The sequence below is a fragment of the Elephantulus edwardii genome, unplaced genomic scaffold (genome assembly GCF_000299155.1).
Source record: "Elephantulus edwardii isolate Elephantulus edwardi_28Jun2011 unplaced genomic scaffold, EleEdw1.0 scaffold00272, whole genome shotgun sequence".
NCBI lineage: Eukaryota > Metazoa > Chordata > Mammalia > Macroscelidea > Macroscelididae > Elephantulus > Elephantulus edwardii.
Window position 1 is genome coordinate 1163751 of NW_006400022.1, and position 19827 is coordinate 1183577.

The 19827-nt window shown below is 36.4% G+C and overlaps 2 protein-coding genes across 2 annotated transcripts in view; one reads left to right on the forward strand and one right to left on the reverse strand.

The window, feature by feature from the left end:
* MED12L (mediator complex subunit 12-like) overlaps positions 1 to 19827 on the forward strand; it is a 576790-nt gene that overhangs the window by 426823 nt on the left and 130140 nt on the right. The gene's annotated exons all lie outside the window — the stretch shown is intronic.
* P2RY12 (purinergic receptor P2Y, G-protein coupled, 12) lies at positions 14249 to 15291 on the reverse strand. The gene has a single exon (XM_006900048.1). It carries the CDS (start codon positions 15289 to 15291, stop codon positions 14272 to 14274), a length of 1020 nt encoding a protein of 339 aa, XP_006900110.1. The 3' UTR covers positions 14249 to 14271.

Genomic DNA, 19827 nt, shown 5'->3' on the forward strand with positions numbered 1-19827 from the left:
ATTATTATTAATTTGGCTTGAGAGTCTGAGATAAAGAATCTGTATCATCTGCATTTTTTTTTTACTATGAGACAGTAAAAATGCCTGATAATTTTGATTGACTAAATACAAGGATGGGCAGTCTCCTGCTGTGCAATTAACTGCCTGTGGAAATCTATGGGAGGATCAGCTCTGGGTCTGTTCCAACTTGATGGCACACAATAACAACAACAGCAACAGCATATACATTGCTAACACAGCTTTAAATTTCAAGTTTATTCTAGGGAATACAGATAACATGAATGTGGTGATACATGAATATTTGTACTTGCTTCAGCAGAGTAAATAAAAAACTAGCAAGGTTATTTATTATTATTTTTTTAAAGTAGGAGAGTTTTATTTTAAGTCATTCTCAATCTCACTGAAGCTTCATCTCCCTTATCTAATTGGGTGTTTGGAATAGTTTCACATTAAACACAGGAAATGGCATACGAGATAATTTCATAATTTAAAACTGGAAAGTACGTTTCATTTGAAGTTCAAAATACCGCAGTGTGGAAATACTGAAAAACAGAACTGATTTATGGTGCCCATTTCTAGAGCTCAAGAAGCTTCTTTTGAATGAGATACGTTGAAAAGTGCTCAACAGTACTAGATATCCAGCAGACACTCCTTTTATAGATCATCATTCATCTTGTGCACCAGAAGATGTTCACTTAGTCCACACAGTGCAGTGCCTCACACCTTGATGCCTTTGCCCTTGAGACATCTCTGAGACTGAGCAGAGATGTTCGCTTAGTCCAGGCAGTGCCATGCCCCACCGCTTTGATGAGTTTGCCTGAGGCAGAGTGCAGCAGAGCAGTCACTGACACTGGCTCTGGAGACAAAATGTCTAGGTTCAGTTCCTTCTTCCAGCACTTAACTCATGACTTTTGGAAAATGTTTTGAGCTCCTTGTGACATGGCTACATCCACTTTATAAACTAAACCATAGTTTGTACTTTATAGAGTTAAGAGAATGCTACGAATGGGTAGTCTCTAACTACGTAGAATTGTCGAGACCACCCAATAGCTGATACTCTGGGGTAGGTTTTCAGAGGCAGTGAATCACATGGGAGTTGATGGCCCATCTCTCTCTTGCAAAGCAGCCAGAAGATTCAGAGTGCATGCCTTTGGATTGACAGTACAATTCCTTACCACTAAGACAACTGAGCTCTCTCTACTTGGAAGAGTGGCTGACATATAGTAGTTTCTTGTAAAATTAAAAGAGCAATATTATGAACACCTGGCAGGATAGTTTATAAAAAGATTAATGAAAGCCAAAGAAGCCTGCTAAATAAAAACAGAAACACCAAGCCCATTTCCATCAAGTTGATTCCAATGCATAGCAACATTGTTGATGTTTTCTACCATCTAGTAGGAACTGACCCATAGCTGAACCTCCAGCGGGTTTTCAGAGGCAGTAAATTGCATGGGAGGAGATTGCCTGTCCTTTTCCTGTGGAGCAGCTGGTGGACTTGAAACAAGTGTCTTTGGGATTGCAGTGTTGTTTCTTGCCACTAGGCCAGCAGAGCTTGCTGTTGCAACCTTGAGGGCAGTTATAATAGCCCTATTGGTTTTCTAAGGCTGTAATCTTTTCCACAACTAACTTATTTTTCTCCCATGTTGTGACTTGGTTTTTTTTTTTAACCATTAACCTTTCAATTAGCAGCTGAACATTCTAACCACTGTGCCACTCAGACTTCTTTTAAGCAGTCTGTTTAGATGGGCATAATTACACAATTTAAATCTTACTAGATTCACAGGGGATAAAAATAGAAATCAGTAAATCTAGTTGGCAGTAGTGCATTAAGTGAGCTTATTACCTTATTAAATTCTTATACCACCTGTTAGAGAATATCTAACAGATTTAGCATTTTCTCTAGTCATGGAAGCCAGTTAAACACACCCAGTGTGATTTCAGAGCTCTTGGTAAGAACCCACCTCACTTTTCTTCCTTCCAGAAGCCATGTATCAAATGAACGTGGACTTGTTTACTAAGTTCTGGAATTGGTGACTTTTTTTTTTAAGATTTGAAGTATTTATTTTTGTGTGTGTGAATTTTTTTTTTTATTTTTAAATCTTTTCTTTTTTAGATCTTTGTAAAGAATCTTACAGACTTTGGTTTTACAATAGGGTTTCCCCCCTTTTTTTTAGATTTCCATTCATTCATTGTTGCACTTTTCTCCCTGCCCCCACGCCCCAGTTCCTCTTCTCTTTGAAAAGTAAAAGAAAAATTCTTTCATTGTCATTCAATCCCTACCCCAAGTCCACTCCACTATGCAGCCTTTGTTCTGGACTCCTGTCAGACAATAATACCTAATCATATATCCCTTTTAAACAGTTTTCTCCCTCATCTGTTTCAATGCAGTATATGTAACTTATCCCATCTTTCTCAGTCTCCTCCCAACCCCAGTGTAAGTCCCATTTTACAGCAGTGGCACTTTGTGACTATTTGTCCTTTTGTGACTGAGGTACTTCACTCAACATAATGTCCTTCAGTGTCACGCTTTTTGAATAATATTTCATGAGTTCCTTGTTTATCAATGCAGTGTAGTATTCCATTGTGTGAATAACTTTTTTTTTTTTTAACTAATGCACAGGACAGAGCGGAGTTTAGGGCTGTTGTACATAGGGTCGCTATGAGTCGCATTTTGAATAATATTTCATGAGTTCCTTGTTTATCAATGCAGTATAGTATTCCATTGTGTGAATAATTTTTTTTAAATATAATGGCTTTTTAAAAAAATATAGTGACTGGAAGAGATCGATATTTGTTCCTATCCCAAAGAAAGGTGACCTGACAGAATGTGGAAACTACAGAACAATCTCACTGATTTCACATGCAAGCAAGATTTTACTGAAGATTATCCAAAAACGACTGAAACAGCACATCAACAGAGAACTACCAGAAGTCCAGGCTGGGTTTAGAAGGGGTCGTGGTACTAGAGATATTATAGCTGATGTTAGATGGATCTTGGCTGAAAGCAGGGAATACCAGAGGAATGTCTGTCTGTGTTTCATTGACTATGCAAAGGCATTTGACTGTGTAGATCATAACAAACTGTGGCTGACTCTGAGAAGAATGGGAATCCCAGAACACTTGATCATTCTAATGCGAAACTTATACTTGGACCAGGAGGCAGTCGTCAGAACAGAGCAAGGGAGCACTGCATGGTTCAAAATTGGGAAGGGCGTCCTATCTCCATACCTTTTCAACCTATATGCAGAACAGATTATCCGGGAGGCTGGGCTCTATGTGGAGAAATGTGGGGTCGAGATTGGTGGACGATTTATCAACAATCTGCATTAAGCGGATGACACAACCCTGCTTGCTGAAACTGAAGAGGACCTGAAGCGCCTGCTGTAGAGTGTCAAGGACTGCAGCCTCCAATATGGATTGAGGCTCAATGTCAAGAAGACAAAGATTCTCACCACTGGACAAATAAGGCAGCATCAGGATGGATGGTGAAGAGATTGAGATTGTACACAGCTTTAGTTTTCTTGGCTCCATAGTCAACAGTCTTGGCACCAGCAGCCAGGAAATTAAAAGGCGCATTGCCATGGGAAAGTCTGCTGTTAGGGACCTCTCCGAAGTACTGAAGAGCAGTGGTGTCTCTCCGGAGACTAAGGTGCGCCTGATACAGGCCATGGTCTTCGCAATCACTTGTTATGCATCAGAGAGTTGGACAGTGACCAAGGAGGATAGAAGGAGAATTGATGCCTTTGAGCTGTGGTGCTGGAGAAAAGTATTGAGAATACCATGGATGTCTAGGAAAACAAACAGATTTGTCCTGGAAAGGGTTAAACCAGGTGGCTCCTTGGAGGCAAGGATTCTGAGGCTCTGTCTAACTTACTTTGGACATGTTGTGAGGAGAGACCGGTCCTTAGAGAGGGACATCATGCTTGGGAGGGTGGAGGGACAGCGCAGGAGAGGAAGGCCCTCTATGAGGTGGATTGATTCAGTGACTGGGATGATTGGGATGGGAGTGTCAGAGACAGTGCAATTGGCACAGGACAGAGTGGAGTTTAGGGACCTCTCTCCGAAGTACTGAAGTCGCAAGCGACTGGAGGGCACAGAACAACAACACAATGGCTTAGGTAAGGTGTCTTCAAAGTGACAGCCTGGTTATTTAGCAGTTGGTTGTTTTTTTTTTAATTTTTTTTTTTACCTTTTTTATTTTTTTTTTAATTTAGGTTTTTTATTTTTCATTTCAATGAACATCTACAGAGATTTTGGGATTCCATTAATTCATTGTTGCACCCCTCTTCCCGCACAAACCCCCTCCCCCCATTTGCTCCTCTCCTTGAAAAGCAAAAGAAAAACTCACTCATTTAGCAGTTTAAGGAGATCCCTGGCAACAGATTCACCTTTACAGTACACTGTTTGATTTCTTTTTCTTTTTTTTTTTTTAGGACATAGTACCCTTTGCCTCCCTTTATTTTTTTTTATTAATTTATTTTTCATTTCAATGAACATCTACAGAGATTTTGGAATTCCATTGATTCATTGTTGTACTTTTCTCCCCACCCCCCTCACTGCCCCTTTGCTCCTCTTCTTGAAAAGCAAAAGAAAAACTCCCCATTGGTACACAATCCCCACCCCAGCCCATGCCCCAACCCCACTCCCACCCTTATTCACTGTTGGTGGGAGTGTGAAATGGTGCAACCACTGTGGAAAGCGGTGTGGCGCTTTCTCAAAAAGTTGCAAATAGAGATACCATTTGACCCAGCAACTCCACTACTAGGAATATACCCTAAAGACACCATAAAGGACATCCAAGTAGATATATGCATACCTATGTTTATCACGGCTTTGTTTACAATAGCAAGGAGTTGGAAACAACCTAAGTGCCCATCAGCAAACGAATGGGTAGAGAAGCTGTGGTATATTCACAAAATGGAATACTCCACTGCATTGAAAAACAAGGAACTCATGCAATATTATTCAAAATGGGTGACCCTGGAGGACATGATGCTGAGTGAAATATCTCAGTCACAAAGGGACAAATGCTATATGGTGCCACTGTTGTAGAATGAGGCTGACATCGGGGTGGGGGTAAGACTGAGAAAAACTGGATAAATTATGAAGTCTATGAGGGAGAGAATAGTTTAAAAGTATTTTAGGGCATTATGTTTATGACGGGAGTACGGAATGAGGGTTGCAGAGTGATTTCTTTTTTTAAAAATTAATTTTATTAATATTAATGGAAGTTTACAGTGACTTAAAATAAGAGTTACTGATTGATTCATGAAGAGGAACAATAACTGTAATTTACTGGGGCTCCTTTTTCTATAATGAATAAGCCATAAGTATTGATTTCTCAGTCTGTCTTGAATCTGTTGATGTTTGATGTTGAGTATGTGGATCTAGCATCTTGGAACAAACCCATCTCAAACAACTATGATTTAGCATTGAACTTAAATTTTTCAGGTATTATAACAAATCAAAACACAGGTAATTTCAAGTACTTTCAAATTTTCGTACAAAGCTATTTTAGTAATCCGTAGCATTTCTATTTGTTCTCTATATAGAAATTGTCTTCTTAATGAATTAATTTTTGAGAGATTATTGAAAGTATATAGTTCTTGAATCAGAGAAAGGTTTTGTCTACTCTTCAGCTTCCCAACAGCAGATTTGAAAGGTCTTCTTGATTTAATTTCTTTTCTGTCCCTGACGATAGTTGAAGTTGAAGATCTTTTTCATTTTTCTCTCATGCAAAGTAAAAAATTTCAATTCTTCTATCTCTAGTTTCTCATTGAGCCCCATTTCCCTGGTCTACTTATGGAACCAACACACTTGTTAGTCTGTGTGGCAACAAAGGCTAATGCTTTCTGTCTGGTAGTACATTGACTATGCACGGTTCCAATGTATCTTTCTGTGTATTTCTACACTGCCCGTAAAAAATGCTTGCGCTAAGTACTGGCAGCCCTTTGGGAATAGATAATGCTTAAATAGGTAAATTAGTTTTGTACTAAAATTTAATTCAGCAAAAGTTATACAGACTTTAGATAAAATTGATTATTACTGAAGTTCCGTGAATTTCATTGTCCTTCAACTCACTTTATATATTTTTGTTGGATTTATATTTACATACCCAATGGAAGATCAGCAATGATTTGTGTCCAGCTTAATGGCAAGAACACAGAATTTTGTGTCTTCTGTTAAGAGTGTTAAATGTTGAACAAATTCCAAGTCTTATATTAAACTATAGAATATAGTTTGTGTTGAATCAGACTTACAAGGATTCAGAATTAAAATTATCAGTATTATAAGTCTGACTATTTTATTTGCATATGAATTCTTTGTTGCCAGGAGTCACCTTCGGAAGAGACTTTGCACAATCACATATAATAATAAATCAACTGGCAGCTCTGATTTCTTCAGTGTATTTAATTTAGACTTATTTAAAAACATGAGTCACACGATCTCATACAGTAAAACATGTGAAAGCCAGAACATATGTAAAGTGGAAATCTGTTCAATAAAGAAAATACAAATATTTCCCATTAAAATGAGTAATAACAAAATGATAATACTGCATCCTACTAAAGATGGAAAATTTTTGAGATGTGGAAAACAAGATAGGGTTGATTCTGCTCAGTTGGTCCATATGCCTGTCATTGTGCCAGTACCATGCTGTTGGGGTTATTATAGCTGTGAACTAGGTTTTGAGGTCAGGGAGTGCTACTGCCTCCCACTTCATTCTTGTTTATCAGAATTGCTTTGCTTGCTCGGGGTCTCTTTCCTTTCCAAATATTCTTGCCAATTACCTTTTCTATCTCTTTGGAAAATGAACTTGGTATCTATATTTGGATTGCATTGAACATGTAGATTGCTTCTGGGAGGGTTGTAATTTTCACTATATTGAGCCTTCCTATCCATGAAAAAGGAATATTTTTTCCCTATTTATTCAGATGTCTTATTGTTTCCCTTGGTAGTGTTTTGCAGTTTTCTTTGTAAAGATCTTTTGTGTCTGTAGTTACATTTACTGACTATCTCGGATTGTGATTGGCTATTGTAAATGGTATTGCTTTCTTAGTGTGCTTTTCTGTGTCGTCTTTGCTACTCTAGAGCATTCCCACTGATTTTTGTATATTGATTTTGTATACTGTCACTCTATTAAATAGGTGAAAAGGGTCTTTTTTTGGTGAGTTCTTGGAGTTTTCTGTAGACACAATCATATTGTCTGAATATAGCAAAAGATTTGTCACTTCTTTGCCAATTTAGATAACCTCATATTTCCTTTTCTTGTTGTATTGTCCTAGCAAGTATTTCCAAAAGAATATTGAAGAGTGGTAAAAGTGGGCATCCTTGCCTGGTCCCTGTTGACAAGGGGAAAGTCTTTAGTCTTTCTTCATTGAAAATGAGTTAGCTCTTCGTTTTGCTTGTGGATGCTGGTCCTGATGGGCAAGTAAAGGAAAGTTTTTGGGGTCTTTTTTTGAGGGGTGTCATGTTTGATGTGTATTACTGCTCTTTTCCTCCCAAGAGTGGGTGTCCTTAAGCCTTAGCGTAGGGTGGAGGTCTGCTGAAAGGCGTTGGCTTAAAATCCCGCAGTGCAAATTTATCCATTTTTGAATGACTGATCCTTGAATGACACAGCATCTTTTGTCTATTTGCTGAACTGAACAAGTTGGTGTTGCTGTCATGCTGCACACTGTTTCATAATCTTGTCAGATACCATAATGGTTACCAATTATGTACTATCTTTGGATGAGCTTACAAATTGATTTATTCTGGGAAATAGGAGTGGCATCCACTTCCTAAACAAAATGCCTCTGAAAACTCTACAAACTCTATAAATGTACAGAGATGATGGTAGTTCTAGAACAGAATTCTGTACAGAAGTGATAGTACAGAATTCTGTACAGAAGTTCGTCATAGAACAGAGTTTAGGTCTTTTGTGCAAAACTTGCTCCCAGTCATATTCAACTGGATAAGACTTATACACTGCTAAATGAAACTAATGCTGTTATATCTGGAAGAACATTCTTCTACTTTGTACATCACTCTTTGTCAATGTGCAGTATGATGTAACCTGGGTTGCTGTGATGCTGAACTTTGTACCATTGGGGTTCCCAATTTGAACAGTGTTTGGTGGAGCTTCCAGTTGTAAAACAGGTTTGGAAGCAGAAGTGACATCCACTTCCTAAACCACATGCCTTGGAGAAATGATGACAGTTATGGAAAGGCATTAAGTCTTTTGTTCATAGAGTCGCTATGAGTTGTGCTCAACTCGATGGCAATCAACAGCATGTTAAGGAAGTTCCCTTCTATTCCTATTTTTCTGAGTGTTTTAAAGGAAAGTGTTCTTTCTTTTTCTATTTTTTTTTAATAACTTAAGTAGAATTGGTGATAGATCTCTGAATGTTTGGTAGAATTCAGCTGTGAAGCCATCTGGTGTTTTTGACAAGGAAACAAAGCCTACCAAACAGGAAAACAACCACCTCAAATGGTGCTGTCAAAACTGTACTACTACCTGTAGAAAGCCTGCAGCCAGATCCACATCTCACACTTTACACAAAAATCAACTCAATGTTGATCAGAAACCTAGGGGTAAATCCCAAAGCCATTAAGATAATAAGAGACAAAATGAATTCAAACTTTGAAGGTCTGTGTTATGCTAGCCTATAATAAAAATAGGCTGGCAAATATAGGCAGAAATACACAGAGGATACTATCAACAAATAAGATCGTCTACAAAATTAATTCTCTGTACATCAAAAACTTTTACCAATAGAGCAAAAAGGAAACATACTAACTGGGAAAAAACATCTGTTAATGCCATCTCAGACATATATCTTATAACAGAAGTTTACAGAACACTACAGGGCCTCCACATGAAGAAGATGGATAGCACAATTACAAAATGGGCAAAGTACATGGAAAGACTTTTCTCAAAACAATACATTTGGATGGCCAAGAAACACATGAGGAAATGGCAGTAAGAGAGGTGCAAATCAAAACCACAATGAGATACCATCTCATTCCAGTAGCAGTAGCAAATTTGAATAAGACAACAAGCAATAAATGTTGGCGAGGAAGTGGAGAGTTTGGAACTCTCAATACATTATTGGTGGGATTGTAAAATGGTACAATCCATTTTACTTTCAAACTCTTGAAAGGCAGTTTGGCTTCTCCTCAAAAAGCTGAACATAGTAATTCCATGGGATACAGGTATTCCACTGCTAAAAAAAACCTGAGGTACAAATGGAAATTTGTACACTGATGCTCATAGCAGTGTTATTCACAATAACAAGACAATGGAAACAGCCCAGTGGTCAAGGAACAAATGAATGGATTGAGAAATTGCAGTACAGTCACAGGGTGAAATACTATGCAGTACTCAAGAGCAACAATTTTGAAAAATAACTATATACCATGAGACCATTATGTTGAGTGAACTAACTCAGTATCATAAAGACAAATACTTAAACAAATAAGACCATTGTTGTAAAAATAGTATTATTAGTAAGATGTGTACAAAGTCCAAAGGGGGCTGAAGTTGGAGTGGAGGAAAAATTGCCACAGAATTTGGTGGGCAGAGGAACTGGGAGAAGGAATTAGAAAAGATCTAGTGGGGACCTGAAAAAAGTAGGGTCATAGTATTCATGGATGATTGATTTTATGAAACACATGTATAAGAATGATCGTGTGAAACGCAATGTATAGTGTATATAAATGAAGCAAAATGTATGCAAATGTTATAGGGAAACCACTAACAAACATAAAACAAGATAGCCCCATAGAATTCTATTTCCAAAATATTTCACTGTATCTTTGAATAAAAAAATTCTGACAAAGTATGATTTACAGTTTAAGATATATTTCTCATGTTATAAACACATATAGGTAAGTAGGTAATTTTAAACTTGAATCACATTCCTCCTAATAGGGTATGTTAAAGCATAATCATATCTTGCTCATTTTCTCGGTAAAGAAAATGCTCATTTAGCCAAGTAAGCAGATAATTTTCTTGAAAAACTGGACTGCTACTTGCAGAAAGCTGAAACAGGATCCACATCTCAATACTATACACAGAATCAACTCAAGGTGGATCAGAGATCTGGGAGTAAAGCCCAAAACATAAAGTTCATCAGCGTATTGAGTATAAAAGTATAAAGAGACTACCAAATACAGCCAGAAATACATATTCTGGAGAGGATAAGTTTGATGAATGGAACCTTTTAAAGATTAAAGCCCTGTGTACATCAAAAACTTTTCCAATAGAGTGAAAAGAAAACCTACTGACTGTGAAAAAAAATGTGGTAATACCATTTCAGACAAAGGTCTCATATCAAGGGTTTACAGAATCATACAGGGCCTCTATAAGAAAAAAAACTGATGGTCTTTTTCTTTTGTAACACAATTACAAAATGTCCAGAAGACATGGAAAGACTTCACAGAGGACAGTATTCAGAGTGCCAACAGACAGATACACAAAGAAATGCTCCAAATCACTGGCAGTATGAGAGATGCAAATCAAAACCACAATGAGATACCCTCTCACTCCAGTAGCAGTGGCAAAGTTTAACAGGACAGCAAGTAAAAAATGTTGGAGAGGATATGGTGAGATAGGAACTCTTGGACATAATTGGTGGGATTGTAAAATGGTACAGTCTTTTCCAACTCTTAATGACCCTTTGTCATTAAGACACACAATCCAAATCCACCATCTGCTCCATAGGGTGGGAGAAGAATGGGCAGTCCTCCTCCCCTGTGGTTAACAGCCTCTGAAAACCCACTAGAGGTTCAGCTTTGAGTGAGTTCTGATTCATTGGTACTCAGCAACAATGACCTTTTGTACAGCAGCACAAAATGCTGTCTTATCCTGTGCCATCCTCGCAGTGATTGCCATGTTTGAGCCCATAGTTTGAACCACTTTATCAGTCAGCCTTATTTTAGGGCCTGCCTCTTTTTCACTGACCCAGCATGATGTTCTTCTGTAAAGACAGGCCCCAATGATTATATGTCTAAAATATACAAGATGTTTTCAACATCCTTGATCCCAATTATTCTGACTCTAGCTCATCTAAAGCAGATTTGTTTGTTTTTATGGTATTTACAGTATAGGTTCAAAGACATCAATGCTTCTTTGAAAAACTAAAATATACCAACTGTTTGCTGTCAAGTCAGAAGCTGCTATTCAGGGCTTACCACCCACCTCATTGGGTTTTTGAGGGATAGGAAGAGATGGCTCTTACTTCTCTCTAGGAGTGTAGGTTTGTTCTGCCAGAGCAGTAGAGCCTCTGGACAGAACTGTGACTATATGAAGACTAGACCATTCAACTGGCCAGCTTTTGCATGCCTGCTATAGAAGATCAATGACTGCAGCCTTCAATATGGATTAAAGTTTAATATCAAGAAAACAAAGATTCTCACCGATTGGCAGCATCATGATAGATGGTGAAGAGATTGAGATTGTTAACAGCTTTAGTTTGCTTGGCTCCAAAACTAAGACTAAGGTGCACCTGATCCAGGCCATAGTTTTTGTTAATTGTTTGCTAAGCATCAGAGCTGAACAGTGACTAGGAAATTGTTGCCTTTGAGCTGTGGTGCTGGGAAAGAGTGTTGAATATACCATGGACTGCCAGGAAAACAAATGGGTTTACCCTAGAGAGGGTGAGGCCAGGCTGCTCATTGGAAGCAAGGATTCTGAAACTTCATTTTACATACTTTGGGCATGTTGCAAAGAAGGACCAGTCCTTGGAGAGGGACATCATGCTTGGAAGGGTGGTGGGAGAGAAAGAAAGGAAGACCATCAATGAGATGAATTGACTGAGTGACTGGGGTAATGAGGGTAGGTATATCAGAGACAGTAGGCACAGGAGGGAACAGCTTTCAGGGCTGTTGTATATAAGGTTGTGATGAGTCTCAAGTGACTCAATGGCATACAACAACAGGACAATTGAAAAGAGCATATTTTTGTCTGACATACCTAGTTTCTCAAAGTGACATCTTTATTTTTTAGTATTTTATATATCTTTTGCAGCAGATTTGCCTAGTGCAATGAAACCCGTTTGATTTCTTGACTGCTGCTTTCATAGGCACTGAGTGTGGGTCCAGACCAAATTAAATGTGAGACAACTTCAAAATTTTCTCCGTTTATCATAGTGTTGGTTATTGGTTCAGCTGTAAAGATTTTTGTTTTCTTTGTGTAGAAGTATAATCCATATTGAAAGCTGTGATTTTTTTTTTTTTATTCTTAATGTTGTTCTGTACCATCAAGTCAGAACCAACTCATAGCTGACCTTTCAGCTGCTTTTCAGAGGCGGTAAATCACGTGGGAGGAGATTGCCCGTCCTTCTCCCACAGAGCAGCTTGTGAATGCAAAGCGAATGCCTTTGGATTGACAGCACAACTCCTTACCAGCAAGCCACCTGAGCTCCCTTTGTTTATTAATAGTAAATGCTTAATTAATAATACTTTGTATATATGTTATTTCAGCAATGAATATTGTGTCATCTTCATATTGTAGGTTGGTTATAAGTATTTCTCCAATCCTGAAATTGTGTTGTTCTTCATATAATCCAATTTCTTGTATTATTTACTCACAATGTAGATTAAGTAAGTAGTGAAAAAATATACAACCTCGGTACCTCATTATCAGTACTTGGCATGCACAAGGAGTGAATCTAGAAAAATTCTATGTCATTTAAGTGAAACTAACAAAGGTCAATATGGCTTTGTGATCATTAACAATTTTCGACATATTAGTGAAATCACTTTTATTAAAGGAAAATTCATAATTCTTTAAATTCATAAAATAAGTCTCATCTCAGTGATTAATCACTTTTACTCTTTCACCTTTGCATTAGAAGCATATTCTTTAAAATCCTGTCGTTTTAATGAACATTTGAAAGACACAATCCAATAAAAAATGATGTAATTTAGCTTAAATTCCAAGCCCTGCTTGTACAACAGTTAAGCAGTTAGCTATTAACTGAAAGATTCATGGTTCAAACTCACCAGCGATTCTATGGGAGTGAAGATCTAATGATTGGTTCTTGTAAATATTACATCTTAGCATTTATGTCTGTCCCATGAGGATGTTCTAAGTCAAAAACAGTTTAACAAGGCCTAAGATCGACAGTAGGATTTTACAGATAATTAAACGTTAGTACTTATTCTTTAACTGAATATAGTGTTTACCTAACTTTTTTTAAGTATCAAATAGGTCAGCATTCCAATAAGGGTCCTAAGAATAAATTCTGTGTATGTCTTAAAGTGTAATTCTTTCTTTTTATTATTATTATTATACTAGTTTACGTACAAAATTCAAATACATTATTTTTCACACTAGAATCTTCCAATTTTCCTCACCCCTCATTAAATTGTACAACCCTGTGATTAAAGCACCCCTCGCCCCTACTTCTGCTTCCACCCCTCCCCCTTGGATCCTCATACTCATTCTACAGTAATTGTTTTATACAGTATTTGTCCTTGTGGGACTGGGTTAGTTCACTCAGCATAATACTATCCAGTCCCTCACAAGTTAGGTAATAATTTACAAAATCATTGCTCCTACATTCATTGTATGAATGTATCGTAATTTCTCAATCCATTTGATTGTAGTTGAACATCTAGGCTGTTTCCATGTTCTTGCAGTGGTTAATAATGCTACTATGAACATTATCTCTAGTGTCTGTTTTGCACAAAGTTTTCTTTTGTGCCTCAGTTCTCATTTTCTCAAGGTATATTCCAAGCAGTGGCATAGCTGAATCATGTGGAATTTCTATGTTCAGCTTTTTGAAGAAGCACCAAACCCTTCCAGAGCAGTTGTACCATTTTACAATCCCACCCACAATGTATAAGAGTTCCTATCTCATCACATCTTCTCCAACATTTATTACTTGTGTCCTCTTAAACTTTGCCACTATTACTGGAGTGAGATTGATATTTTTTTTATTATTCTTTAAAATTTAAGATATAATAAGTAATATATTTAAAGAATTCCAGTAGATACTATTGTATTGTTGATCCATTTTGCTAAAACGACAAATTAAAAATTTTTAATATTTTTGCATAGAGATATAGTCTGTTTTACAAAAAGACATGTGTTAGTTATTTTTCTACATTTTGAGATTGCTTTTATAAAGGAAAAATAAGTGAAAATTACTTTTATAACTGTCTAATTATTCTTTTAAGTCTTTTTTGTTTACCATTTCATAGTCAGTGTTAATAATTTTGCATACTCTTTTCCTACTGGGAATTCAGAACTTCTAGATTGAACTATTTCCGCAGTTTATTTGTTCACATTGGAGTTTCTTCACTTGGCTCACAACTGTTCTGTCTTTTTTTCCTGTTCACTTGGGCTGCAGATGTTACTGAATTGGGGCACCTGAACATACTTATCAAGGAATTTTTGAAGGACTTGCAAAGAAAGAAGTAGATAAATGGATCCAGACATGCATTTAAGGAAGTTAACCACAGAGTGCTCTCTTTCACATAGAATAGAGTGTTTTCAGCAGAACAGTCAAAGACATCCCGGGTTTGGCTAAGAGTGTAGGGGATTCGGGCAAAATGGAAAGGCACAAAACAAATAAAAAATACTGCAATGATAATGAAGACTTTGACATTCACCTTTTTCCTGGGGACTTTGCCCACTCCCCTGGTTCTTACATATGACCTGTACAATTCTTTTGTAATGAGTGTGTAACAGACAACAATAATTAAAAAATTAATCCAGAAAATGACTTGACAGATGTAATTGACTATTTCATGCCAGACTAGTCCAAACTCTGATTTGAGGAAAGAACATTTCTTCACGTTTTTGTCTTTGGGCCTCTGGTTGGTCAGAATCATGTTCGGCAAAGAAAGTAAGAACATGAAAGCCCAGATGATGATGGAGAGAACTTTTGCCCCCAAGAGATTGTTAGGACTTGATGTCTTAAAGGGACTGGTGGTCTTCTGGTAACGATCTATAGTGATCAGTCCAAGAAATGAGATACTGATATACATCGTGAAGTAGAATATGACGGAGGTGACCTGACACACAAAGGTTCTTAACCAGCCTGTTACTAGTTCAGCATCACTAAAGATTTTGAAGGGAAATGTCAGAATCATGAGAAGATCGGAAATGACTGTGTTCTTGAGGAAAATAATGAAGTTGGATTTACTGTGGATTTGAAAGAAAATCCTCATTGCCAGGCTGTTTGTGATGAGTCCGATGAAAAACAAGACAGTGTAGAGCAGTGGAAAGAGGACCTGGGTGGTTTGGTAATCCCTGCTGCAGCGAGTGCCATTCGCTGGGGTTGCTGTGACATTGGCCATGGCTGGTTTTCCTTCTTTCCACCTAGAGATGGAGGGACAGGAGGAGGATTATCAGTGCACAGTCGCTCATTTCTGCTGTTATTTCCACTCAATGCCTTATAAAAATCACTTTATGTTTCATGTGACAATCAGAACAAAGAAAATAGAATCTCAAAATATCTCACTTGGCAAATATTCCATCTTAAGCAAAATGTTGTAATCAAGTTATTTTTCAAACATTTGCCTTTTATAACACTTTTAAAAATTATAAGCAAAACTTATAGAAAATATTTGAGCTATTAGTCATCTCCACTTTCATTTCCATACTTTTGAAATATTTCACTTTATTAAAAATAAAATTGTTTCATATACCACCTTAAACTGTTCACTGTTACACGGTTGCTAGGAGTGAAGGCTGATTACAGTGTACTTTGGAGATTTTAAAATAACAAGTTGAGAGAAATTGGTATAGAATCAGTCATGCTGAATTTATTGTTAAGTAACTAAAATTTTGAATTAAAAAATGCATTGTTTTTTAAACCTACCCATATAGTGGAGTTAGGTCTCATAATGACCCTCCATCAGGTTTTTTAGAATCTTTATGTGAAGAAACTACCCATTTTCCCCCAGGAACAGCAGCCAGTGGATAATTCTGCCTCTGCTTTGCTCAGTTACACTTCAGAAATCAGCTCTCTGGGTCATTATTTAACAGCAACTCTTTATCCTATGATGATCTCATTTGTAACATGGCTCATTATCTTTGGAATTTTCACATGTATTTTCTTAAATATCATGAGAATAATTGGAAAACATTAAAATAATGAGCTGTGATTTCTCAAAACATTTGAGACATAGAGTATAAAAAATATAGCTAAAATAGTAAAACCATGTCCCTGCCTGGTTTTGTAGGTTATTTACCACAACAAGCAGCTATAAAGAAAACAGAATATTATTTTGTGTCATCTGATACCAGTTTTTAAAATTCAAATTAAATTCTTAATCTTTTCAAAAAGGCAAATTCATTCTACATAAAATATTCAAAGGTATCAGATATAAATATAAATAACTGAAAATCAACGTCCATGTAGAAAACTTAAATATGACAATACACACACACACACATCACACTCTTTTTTTTTTCTCCCTTCTAGTAGATATCACCTATATACTTTCTCAGGCAGGAGCTATCTGGATATTTTTCCCATGGAGTAGGTACTGGTTTCAAACCGCTGACCTTTCTGTTAGCAGCCAAATGTTTTAAATTCTAAATCACCGGCTCTCACTACATGACTTGGAAATTCTGTGTTAGGAATGCTCATTTTGACATTTAGAATTTTAGCTCCCTCAATCTAGATTTAAATCTCTTGAGATAAGATAGGTTAAATGAGATAGAATAAATATTTCTGTTTAGCTTATAAGTCTTAAAGTGATCTAAACCTTGTAAATCTCTGAAGTGATGAACTTAATGGTTATCTTAACCACCATTAATGTGGCTCACATTTTAGTTTTTAATCCTATTACATATTTACATTGATATAAATTATTAAGAAAATTAACACACACATTTGTCCGATACATCTACATGAAATGTACCTGGGTCCTCTGGATCTTGTAGTTTTGAATGGATCCAATGGTCACTATTGCAGCCTGCAGAACAGCATCTGGTCTTTTCCTTTCATGGCCTTAGTTCTGCTGTCATATTCTTCATGATGAAGAACTTGCTGAGCTCTCATTAGTCAAGTCTTGAGTATTCTACAGAGAAAGAGAGTGGGAAAGGGCTTCACCATCAAACACTGTAGCATCAAAGCTGTGCAGACACTTTCTAGTTCTCTCTGGCTGCTTTTAGAACTTCTGCTTTTCTTTCTCAGGCAATAAAAGGGCAAATATGGGTTAAAAGTAATCTTTTAAAAAGCATTTTTAAATCGTCTTTTTCCTGAAACCACTGAAAGAGTTGACTTTATAATATCACAATTATTTTTTGTTTTTATTTTCCATGGTAATGGATCTTAAGACCAAGTTGAAATCAAGCTGTAGAGGTCCGCTTCTTGGGGAAGATTGCAAGCCTGATTTTTTAGATGGTTATTAATCTGAAACATTGTGCTCAACATTACCTTCTAAAAAGTAATTGCATTAAGTTGAAAAGTGTGTTTGGTAAGAGACATTCTCTCTTGCCTTCTCCACACAACTCTGGTAAATAATGTGATTTTTACAAGTCTGTGTTTGATCAATTCCTTTGTAGGCAAAACAGTTTCCTCCCATTATAAATGATGAGATTACAAAATTGCATTAGGGCAGAAAAAAAATTGTATCCATTCCGGGGTTAGTATATAAAGATGTTTAATGCTTCTCTGGAATAGAATTTAAATATGAACAGATTATTACCTTTTGCTTCTTTTCTCCTAGAGTGGTCTTTTGAGGAGTAATACATGCTTAAATTAAGCCATTTTTGGTTATATCGATAGTAAATGCAGGTTTTCAGTTTTTAAAGCAGAAGGTAAAAGGAGATAGTGGGTGTATCGTTGGAATAAATCAGCAAACTTTTTAACTGTATAATATATGTAAATATTGCTGGTTTATTGTATACGTAAGTTTTGCTGTTTTAACTAATTCACACACACACACACTGTTTTCTAACTATACCTCTTGTAAGTAATTTGGGCAGTTACATTTGCTATAAAGATTTTCATTATTCCTTTTTTCTGAGTGTTGTGTGTGTGTGTGTGTGGCTATCTCTTCATATATTTAATATCTTTAATAATGATTTTCAAATACAGAGAAATGGCTTAGCCTCATGTAGAAACTTAGAAATGCATATTCCTAGATACCCTTTCAGCCCAAATAAATTAGTAACTCTAAGGGTGAGTCTCTATATCAATATTATAATGAGTCTTACATATAACAACAATAGCATACTATGACAGATTTGGAAGCAGAGTGGCATCCACTTCCTAAACAGCGTGCCTCTGGAAACTCTATGAACTTTGATAAATGTTAGTAGTTGTAGAGGGACTTCAGGCACTTTGTTCATATGGTTGCTATAAGTTGTGCTCGACTTGAAGACTATCAACAGCAGCATATAAGAACAATTGATTTAAATAAGCAAAAGAATTTGTTAACATTCAGGATTTGGAGTCATTCTGTATGTTATTTCTGTTTTCATTAAAATCTCCATTTATTTACTGTCCAGAGCTGTCAGTTTGAGATTTAACCCTTTGGACTACGTGACTCTTAAGTGTCTTAAATTATTTACAAATTTAATATAGCAGTCAACAAATATAAATTAATCACTCTGATTGAAGAACAAATTTATCATGTTTAAAATGAATTTTGTAGTGTTCATTTTTCTATAGTAATAATATTTTTATTTAATACTGGTTTACTTGCAGTATTCACACACATTGTTTTTCACAATGGATCTTTCGCATTTCCTTTACCCACTCTTCCCTCCACCTATCAAATTGTGCAACCCTATGATTACAGACACCCCTTCCCACCCATCCTCACCCCTCTCCTCCCACCCTTCCCCATTAGATCATCATACACATTTTACTAGTTATCTTTCTTTTACTTGTTATCTTTCTATTTCTATAATCAAAATCACTGGCAATAAGAGAGATGCAAATCAAAACCACAATGAGTATCACTACAGTAGCAGTTGTAAAGTTTAACAGGACTGATATCAAGTAACAAATGTTCGAGAGGATGTAGAGCCATAGTAACTCTTATACACTGTTAGTGGGATTGTAAAATGATATAAACACTCTTTAAGGCAGATTTGTGCATCCCCAGAAAGCTGAACATAGAAATTTCATATGGAACCCCATATTCTGGGGTTGTACAATTTGATATTGGTGGGTGAGGAAAATAGGAAGAATCTTGTCTGAAAAACAGTGTTTTCAAATTTTGTAAATAAACTAGCCTAATAAAAAAAGAGAAATCTAATAAATAGAATAAAACACCCCACAATTTAAATGAATGAAACATAATGTAAAGTATATGAAAACCAATAAAAATGTTTTTAAAAATCTAAACATAGAAATTAAATTCCATATGGCCCAGCTCTTCCACTGCTTTGAATATACCCCAAGAAAATGAGAACTGAGGCACAAATTGAGAGTTGTGCACCAATGTTTATAGCACTATTATTCACCGTTGCAAGAACATGAAAACAGCCCAAATGTCCAGTCTCAATGGAACAGATTGATAAGTTATGGTACATTCACACAATGGAATACTATTAGCATGTTGGACCAATGATTTTGTAAATCATTTTGTAATTTGAGAGGGACTTGAGAGCATTTATGCTAAGTGGACTCTGTCCCATAAGGACAAAAACTGTGTAAGCATTTGATTTTTTACACTGTTTCATACTCACTTCATTTTGTCAATTACTAACATAGTTCTCACTATCCCCATTCTTTGAATGATGGTAACAGAGGAACAAGTTCAATTAAGTAACTTTCCAGGTGACAAAGTTAATTAAAATCTTGACCCCAGCCATGTTTTCTGGTTCCAGTATCTGCATTAAAGCCATTTTTTGCCTTCAGGTCTTTCTCT

Coding starts and splice junctions, on each gene's coding strand:
- P2RY12 (XM_006900048.1), bottom strand. CDS start 15,291: ATGGCCAATGTCACAGCAACCCCAGCGAATGGCACTCGCTGCAGCAGG.